We start from the raw sequence: 9,097 nt of genomic DNA, 5'->3' as shown, positions 1-9,097 counted from the left end.
AGTTGCGCTGGGGGACGGAGCACGCACAGGCTGGTTGCTCGAGGGGCAGGAGCGTGCTCAGTTGCGCTGGGGGACGGAGCACACCGGCTGGTTGCTCTGAGGGATGGAGCACGCACAGGCTGGTTGCTAAATGGGCTGGAACATGCTCAGTTGCGCTCGGGGATGGAGCATGCACAGGCTGGTCGCATGAAAGGCTGGAGCATGCTTGGGGTAACTGGAATGTTTGGTGATTTTAGCAGCTGAGTTCTAACAGATCTCTACTGAGCAAGTGCAAACTTGACACTTTCCAAAGGCTCATACGTGGCCAGGTGTGAGCAGGGTTTCATAGAAAAAGCCAAAAGCACCTCCCTGAGGCCAGCACCCCCCACCCAGTCTCTGGCCTTTGCTCCCAAGCATGGGGTGCCAGAGGTCCTATGCAAGTATTATGGCTGGTTCGGAAACTGGGCGAAGCAGGCTGTTTTCTCACTCTCGTTTCTGGAAAGGGTTGAACGATTCCTGCTGGATTCAGCTGGAGGCAGGCAGATGGCAAGGAAAACCCCAGCCCGGAAACCTGCAGTTTGGCAAAGATACATGCAGCTGAAAACAGGATTCTATAATGAGAAGTGTTGGGCAACTAGCTATAGAGGGAGCTGCCAGTCCCGCCCTTAACGAAACCCTGATGTCTTTATTTCTCCCCGGCGCTGAGGGAGAAGAGTGCCATAGACCTGCTTGCCGGGGTTTGGCCTCTCCAGGTGGTTCCTGTGTGGTGTGAAGGTCCCAAGGGCTCCTGCATTGACCCTCCTGTGAGGCAGGGCCATGCTTTTGTCTCCGTTACAGAGCTGAGGCAAATGACCCTCTGTGACTGGCCCAAGGTCCCAGGGAGTCTGGGCACAGCTGGGATGAACTCAGCTCCGTGATGCCCAGCCCCTTGGCCCCAGACTGGGCCCTGTCTCTCTCAAGCAGTAACTCTTGGTGATTTATTCTCCCAGCTGCCACGCCGGGCGCCCCGCTGGTGCGGAGACCAAGTCTGGGCGCGATCGAGCCAGCTGCTCCCCAGCCCCTGTGCAACAGAGTGGGCTCCAGGCAGGGACAGCAAGTGGAGAATGGCTTAGAGCCGCGGCAGAGCACCGGGCACCTGCGGCAAGTAGAGAAGAACGCTGCCCCAGTGCCACGCCCAGCAGCTGGGAAGGCGACTGAGCTGTGCAGTGCTGGCCTAGGAGGGCACATGGGGACAGACGGTGTGCCACAGGGCAGAGCCACCATTCAAGAGGGCAGCAGTGTCTCAGATGCTCAGAATGGGGCTCCATGTGAGCAGCAGACACCTGCTAGCCTTGTGCGGATGGAGCACACCGGCTCCAAGGGTGGCAGAACCTGCAGCGCCCTGCCCAGGAGCGCCAGCTGTGTATCCCCGGGGCTGGATGGCCCTTTGCTCGGGGCCCTCCTGGAGACGTCCTTGGACTCCCCATGGGACAGAGAGGGCAGTGCAGACAGAATGCCAGAGGGTGGCATGGCCTGCCCGGGGGCACAGTCCCGCTGCCTGAGCTGCACAGTACTGCGGGCTGATCTGGATGCCACGCGGGAGGAGCTGAGAATCACCCAAGGTAGGTGCTGGCTCCCAGGGAGCCCATGGGTCAAGGCTGCCATCAGGGGCTGCTCTGTCACCAGCCAGGGCCTGACAGCAGGAAACAGATCCCAGAGGGGCTCAGCAGCTGCAGGCCCATTGGGCCAGGGCAGGGGAGAGGCAGCATGTCTGGCAATCAGGCCCAGGTTGGCACTGTTGCCAAGGATGGGAGTGAGCTCAGTGCCAAAGGCCCAGCCCTGGGTCCCTGAGCTCAGGGATTTACTCCATGGGGGCACCACTGGGGCAGCCCATAGAGAGACAGAATCACAGCCCCAAGTTGGCACATGCACTAATGGAGTAACTCCATCAGGAGGCAGTGATAACGGGTGGTTATCCTAGTATTTGGGCGGGGCATGGTGAGCGCTCTGCTGGTTCTCATCAGCAGGCAGCAGTAGTGGGCTGTTATGCCAGGGGCTGATGGGACTGGGCTCTGTTCCCAGCCCCTGGGCAAGATCCATGCAGCATGTTTGTCCTGCAGCTTCCACCTTGTATGGACTGAGCGGCACCCACTTGCAGGGCCTGGCTGAGGCGCTGGGCACCATCTCGCGCATTCTGAACGACAGGAGGCCGACGATGACCAAACCCCCCTGGGGTGCAACCGAGAGCCCAGGCATGGCTTTACCCCAACAGACACACGTAAGTGCCTGGCCAGACTAACAGCTGCCCTGGTGCCCTGCCTGGCGGGAGCACGCTGGGACACAAGACTGCCAGGGGCCAGCTTGGCAGAAGACACCGCAGTGAACAAATAGCTGTACTGGCTCTGACCTCAGTGCCTCAGCTCTCCCTCTGGGCTGCAGTGCGGGCCAGTCTCCCCCCAGAGACACGCTCAGCGATGGGTGGATGCAGGGCTCTGAGCGTGATGACCAGGGACACACTCATTACCTGATCTCAGTGCCCAGCGGGGGGCTGATGGGCTGGGCTGGGAAACTTCTGTTCTCACTCTGTCCCTCCCTGCAGCTGTCCTGAAGCCCAAGTGCCTGGCGAGCAGCTGGCCGTGGCCCACCACCGAGGAGCCCACACAATGTTTAGCAGCGGCATCGGCAGCACCAGGGAGAAGGTGACGACCTCCCACTCGATCCCAGAGCCGCTAGCATCAAGCCCCATACTCGCGGCAGCGCCTGCAGCAGGGAAGCCTTGGACAGGACCTGAGGGGTGCTGGGCCGGCTGCCTGGGGGTGTTGGGAGCTGGATCCAGCAGGGCCCGTGCTGAGCCAGGGCAGCTGGCGTCTCGTCACTGGACTTTCCAGGGAGCCTTTCCTACTCGACTAGCTTTTTGATACAATGTCCCCAAAGCCCCCTACTTTCCCCTTCACTTCTCAGGTTGGTCTCAATAAAGCAATGCGCAGAGCTCCAGGCCTGGGGACATGGTGCCTGCAAATGGGAGGAAGCGTCTGTGTCAGGGACTCCCAAGCACACCAGGGCTCATCCTGATCTCCTTGGGTACAGCAGGGCATGGTCTCAGCACCCAGCCTGCCTTTCTGGGCACCCACTTGGTGAGGGAAGCCCCCAGCCAGAGTGCCCCACTGGCTGCTGCTGCAGGAGGGAGCCTGTCAGGGGCGTGTCCAGTTAGTTCAACCAGGAGAATGTTCAGGGGTGACTTGAGCCCTGTCTGTATGTACCTACGTGGGGAACAACTCTACAGCAATGGGCTGTGCAGAGGGCCGAGAAAGGTCCAACACCATCCTGGGGCTGGAAGTTGAAGCTGGACTAATTCAGCCTGGAAATGAGGTCTCCGTTTTTAACGTGACAGCAAGGGACCAGTTTCCTGAGGGCCATGGTGGCTCCTCCATTACTGTTGATTGTAAATCAAGATGGGCTGTTCTAAACGCTCTGCTCTAGGGCTAATGTTGGGGCCATTCTGTGACCTGAGCTATGTAGGAGGCCGGACTAGGTGATCACAATGATCCCTTCTGGCCTTGGCATTAATGCCCCAATGGTCGAGGGGCTGGGATTAAAGCAGATGACTGGGAGAAGGGGTCATGGCCCTCTGCTGCTGCTTCCCCTTCTCTCCCCGCCAATTAACCATGCTCCGTGCAAATCCATCCCACACCAGCCACTCCGCTGGTGCTTGCTCAGACTATGCAAGTCGTAACAAGCCTGTCAAGTTAAGCATGGCCCACCAACATGTGTTGTCGTCGTCTCTGTTGTGTTTTTCAAAGCAGAGAAGCAGGAGGCTCTGGTAGCGGGGAGGCTGGGAAATCCCTCCGGCAGCAAGCTGGGCGTTTTGGATGTTGCATTAGTGGGGAGGCTGGCAAATCCCGCCAGTGGCAGGGCAGATATTTTGGACACCCTGTTGGGCGGGAGGCTGGAAAATGCCTCCAGCAACACAGCTGTGGTTTCTAGACGATCCATTACCCGGGAGGCTGGGAAATCCCTCCCCCGGCATAGCAGGCATTTGGGACGTTGTGTTAGCAGGGGGGATGGGAAATCCCCCCAGTGGCACAGCAGGCATTTCAGAGGCCGTGTCCCAGCAGCGCAGTGGGTGTTTTGGACGTCGCGTTAGTGGGGAGGCTGGGAAATCCCTCCAGTGGCATGGCGGGTGTTCTGGATGTCACTTCAGGTGAGAGGCTGGGAAATCCTGGGTGTATCGGATGCTGCATTAGCAGGGAGGCTGGCACAGCAGCCATTTAGAACATTGCACCCTGTGACTGGTCTGTGGTGGCAGGGGAGAATGCACCACATTTATTTCAGGGATGCCATTGGCTCCCTGTGCCAGAGGAGTATCACCCATGTATGGGGCAGATAGGGGGAAGGGACCCCTGGGGCTCTGCCAGAGGAACATCAGAGAGTCCCTTTGGTTCCAGCTCTCTCCAGCCCAGGTCACTTCCCCCTTGCAGCTGCAGTGGGTAGTTCACCAACGCACATGGGTCAGAGCAGGGAGGACACACCCACCTGGCTCTCGGCCCCACTGGTTGCACGGTGAGAGCTCTCTTAGCCCGTGCTGGGGTTAACGCCAGATGTCGGCTGCCTCAGAGCCAGCGGCTCTCCAGCCAGCACCTTCCTTCCTGGGGCCTTTGCCTGGGTTAGGGTCTGCTGGAGGGAGCGTGCTGGCCCAGGACTCTGCCTCCTGCTTGCCTGGCACTGGGCACTTGGCTCTAGGTGTGTGGGGCAGAGTTTAGGATCAGTCATTACTATGCCAGCCTGGCCCAGTGAAGGCTTGCAGAGAGATGCTCGTGCGGGCCTGTAGCACCCCTCTGGCCCACCCGGGCTTCACAGCCAGAGAATGCCCAGGCTGGATAGGCCACAGGGCTCAGACGGAGGGAAACATCCTAGTGCTCTGCTAACTGGTGGCTGCTAACCCCCCACAGGACTAGAGGAGCTGGAGACGTGGCTGGTGAGGGAGAGTTTCTCCAATCCAGCGGCAGGGTAACGTCTGACCCTGACCCCGGGTGGGTGGAACTGGGCAGGGCAGGAGAGCCCAGTGGAGCCCAGCCAAGTGGGGTGGTAGGCCTTGGTGTAGTGCAGGAGGGCCTAGCCAGGCATGGTGGGGCTGGTTCAGATAAGTGCAGGGCAGGAACTATTTTTCCACCCTCAGATAATACTTGGCTCCCCCCAACACCCCACCGCTGCTCTGCTCCCAGAACATCTGGGGGCAACTGCAGCACGTGGAGACAGGCATAGAGCCGCGGAACTGCTCAGTGTGGGTGCACCCTGGAGGAATTCCCCAGGGCTCCAAGCAGGCATATGAAGTCTGCACAGCTTCACTGCCTGGGACACTCCACCCAGCACAGACAGGTCCCTCCCTGACCCCCTGCAGTCTCCAAGAAGGAGCCAACGTGCCCCTGCGGCCCCTGGGGGGGGGGGGCACGTGGCTCTGCGCACTGCACCTCTGTGCAAGCACCACCCCACAGCTCCCATTGGCTACAGCTCCCCATTCTCAGCCAATGGCAGCTGCGGGGGCAGTGCTTGCAGGCAGGAGCAGTGCATGGAGGGATACCCCCGCCCCACACAGGCAGGGAGCTTGTCTTAGCGGCAGCCCTGCTGGGCCACTGGAGATCGTGATTGACTGGAAGATCCTCTAGGATCGACCAGTCGATCACGATCAACCGATTGGTGACCACTGCTTTAGAGGTTCAGGCTTCTCCCATGAACAAATGAGCCAGGGAAGCAGCTTAGCAAAATAAACAAACCTACTCTACTATTTACATTAGGAGGATAATTGATGCTGAATACTGCAGCTGACCGAATGTGATATAAACAAGTATCGCACAGATAAAATATTTCACTGCAATGTTTTCCACAGAAATTGAAATTAGGGGGTGTGTTCAAAAATACAGGGGGAGGGGGGAGGACTGATGAGGGGTAAGACTGTTAGGGCAAAGATGGGCTGTATGGCACCATACTGAAAAATGTTTTACAACCATTTTATTAGATTTAACTCATGTTTTTAAATCATCACACAAATTAAAGTTGGCTGTACAAGCCTACTATGAAGCACTATTTCTACATCCTTCTTGGTTTCTTGTTGTAATTTTGCACAACTCTGTTAATGAACTTCTTGAATGCAGTGCATTCATTTTTGGTGGCTTCTCGTGTGTCAGGTACTTCCAGTCCTTCATGATATGCTCATGATCAGGCAGAAGGAGACGTCTTTCAGAACACAAAATTCTATTCAATGAGGAAAAAGAATGCTCAACTGTAGCTGTGACTGGGAGTAGAATGAGATGAATTCCTACTTCTTTCATCCCAGGAAACATAGCATAAAAATTGGGTCAAACCATTAGTGATGATAAAGAAGAAGTTGAAATCAAATCTACATTCGTTCATGGGATGATATTCCACTCTGTGTTCAAATTCTCTATTCTGTACTGGTCACATGGCAGCCCCATTGCTCACTCCAGTCATCTATCGGTGTTTTATAAGACAGGCATCTGTAAAAGCTACGTAGTGGTTGATGGAATCCAAAAGTAGTAGTAGTAGAGATGTAAGAATCAAGTCAGTGTACTTTACTTTTTCAGCTGGCTTAACACACTTCTTATCTTCTTCTTGTAAGCAGTTAATATAAGTGCCCCAATTAGTCAACTTCTGAACTGAAGTCTATGCTTCTTCCGGGATGTTTTCAATGGATATTGCTCTGATTGATCCAAGTGTAGCTTCCAGTGCTGGACAGAGATCTACTACTATTGTAGCAGATGCCTGGATGGCATTGTATAATGACCCAAGTGATTTCAACGGTAGACTTACAAGAGAGAATGGCGCTTGTGTTCTCTGAAGTTAATAGCAAAAGTAGTCCACCAGCCTCACTACTTAGATCTGTCCCATCTCAGTAGATACTTTCCAAAGCAAATAATAATGGTTGCAGTAATTTTAAGACAACAGCCAAGGATCGCTCATGAGAAAGCCAGTGGATTTTCCCAGGTTGGACTAATTTGAACTTCTGTCCCAATGTAGCGGACGGGGGGCTGCAGACAGGGGAGTTTGAGAGGGAGAGCAAGAGATCCCGCTGCTGAACAGGCTACCAGGTGAGAGTGAGAGTACTAGCTGTTGGTATGAGTGAGTTTGCTCGTCTGTTTGAATTTTAATTGTGATTCTGATTTCAAGTGACTTCAGTTTCAGTTACAGCTGCTGTGGCAGTTGGGACTGAGTGCCTGACCTTGTTCCCTTGATTGCCTTTGATTGGCCTTCCCCAGTGTGACTCACAAGGGGGTGGGACTGACCTAGACAAGCAGGCTTTAAAACCCAGAGGCAGAGCGACCAGGGGGCTGCAGACGGGAGTTTGAGAGGGAGTTTGACAGAGGGAGACCTATGATGGTTAGGAAGACCTGCAACACCTGTGCCAGCACTGCTTCTGTCTCCTCCACCTGCGCCTGTAGCCAGACAGAGCGCCTGAGCATGGATGCTTCTACCCAGATCCTGGTGTGGTTTTGCAGAGTCTGTGATTTGCAATTCCCACTTACTGACATCCAGGCTGGGGGGACCATCCAATGTGAAAGGTGCCTGCTGGTGGAATCTCTCAGGCAGCAGGTGGGGGAGCTACAGGAGGAGGGGGCTAGGTTGAGGAGCATCCGAACCCATGAGCAATTCCTGGACAGTCTCCATGTGGAGACAGCTGAGGTAGCTGTCCCAGTACACAGGACTGCTGACACACCACTGGTGGAGGAGGAGATGGCTCAGGGTGGACACTGGCAGCCGGTTACTTCTGGCAGCAGGCAGAGCACCACCCCTGCCCTGAACCCTCCCACTGTGGTAATAGGTAACCGTTATGCTCTTCCTGATACAGGAGAGAAGGAATCAGCCCCTGCAGTAGAGGAGGAGAAGCCTCCTACCCCTAAGGCTGGGAGGTCTGCTGCCACCACTGCAACTATGAAACGTAGGGTAGTGGTGGTCGGAGACTATCTTCTGAGGGGGACGGAGGTGCACATCTGTTGCCCTGACATTTCATCTTGGGAGGTATGCTGCCTGCCGGGGGCCCGTATCCAAGACGTTACGGAGGCATTATCGAGGATTATCCAGCCCTCTGACTACTACCCCATGCTACTCATCCATGTGGGCACAAATGATACTGCGAGGTGTGACAATGAGCAGATCAAGAGTGACTACAGGGCTCTGGGAGTACGGGTGAAGGAGTTTGGAGCGCAGGTGGTATTCTTTTCGATTCTTCCTGTCAGAGGTGGCCCGGGCAGAGACAGGTGCATCGTGGAGGTGAATGCCTGGCTGCGAAGATGGTGTCGCCAGAAGGGCTTTGGCTTCCTCGACCACGGGATACTATTTGAGGAAGGACTGCTAGGCAGAGATGGCGTTCACCTTTCGAGGAGGGGAAAGACCCTATTTGGACACAGACTGGCTAACCTAGCGAGGAGGGCTTTAAACTAGGTTCGACGGGGACCAGTGTGCAAAGTCCACAGGTAAGTGAGGAACATGGAGAACTGGGAGATGGGTCAGAAATAGGAGGGAGCGTGGGCTATAATGGCAGAGAGAAAGGAGGGTCAGGGCAAAACTGGGAGGCAAGATCAAATCAGTATCTTAGATGCCGATATACAAATGCAAGAAGTATGGGTAATAAGCAGGAAGAACTGGAAGTGCTAATAAATAAATACAACTATGATTACCAAAACTTGGTGGGATAATACACATGATTGGAATGTTGGTATGGATGGGTACAGCTTGCTCAGGAAGGATAGACGGGGGAAAAGGGAGGAGGTGTTGCCTTATATATTTAAAAATGTACACACTTGGACTGAGGTGGAGATGGACATAGGAAACAGAAGTGTTGAGTCTCTCTAGGTTAGGCTAAAAGGGGTAAAAAACAAGGGTGATGTCATGCTAGGAGTCTACTACAGGCCACCTAACCAGGTGGAAGAGGTGGATGAGGCTTTTTTTAAACAACTAATAAAATCATCCAAAGCCCTAGATTTGGTGGTGATGGGAGACTTCAACTATCCAGATATATGTTGGGAAAATAACATAGCGTGGCACAGACTATCCAATAAGTTCTTGGACTGCATTGCAGACAACTTTTTATTTCAGAAGGTTGAAAAAGCTACGAGGGGGGGGGGGG

The 9,097-nt window shown here is 55.0% G+C and overlaps 1 protein-coding gene across 1 annotated transcript in view; it reads left to right on the top strand.

The window, feature by feature from the left end:
* LOC112115655 (zinc finger and SCAN domain-containing protein 20-like) overlaps window positions 1-5,457 on the top strand; it is a 6,459-nt gene extending 1,002 nt beyond the window's left edge. Inside the window, exons 3-5 of the mRNA XM_026663155.1 lie at window positions 969-1,580; window positions 2,079-2,236; window positions 2,558-5,457. Coding sequence (XP_026518940.1) covers window positions 969-1,580; window positions 2,079-2,236; window positions 2,558-2,566 — 779 coding nt within the window. The 3' untranslated portion in view covers window positions 2,567-5,457. The remainder of the gene's footprint in view (window positions 1-968; window positions 1,581-2,078; window positions 2,237-2,557) is intronic.
* Window positions 5,458-9,097: the final 3,640 nt, after the last annotated feature.

This window comes from Terrapene carolina, unplaced genomic scaffold, assembly GCF_002925995.2.
Source record: "Terrapene carolina triunguis isolate 2854851 unplaced genomic scaffold, T_m_triunguis-2.0 Scaffold32741, whole genome shotgun sequence".
Classification (NCBI taxonomy): domain Eukaryota; kingdom Metazoa; phylum Chordata; order Testudines; family Emydidae; genus Terrapene; species Terrapene triunguis.
Note: the sequence above shows the minus strand (reverse complement) of the source record. Positions and strands in the feature narration are given on the sequence as shown.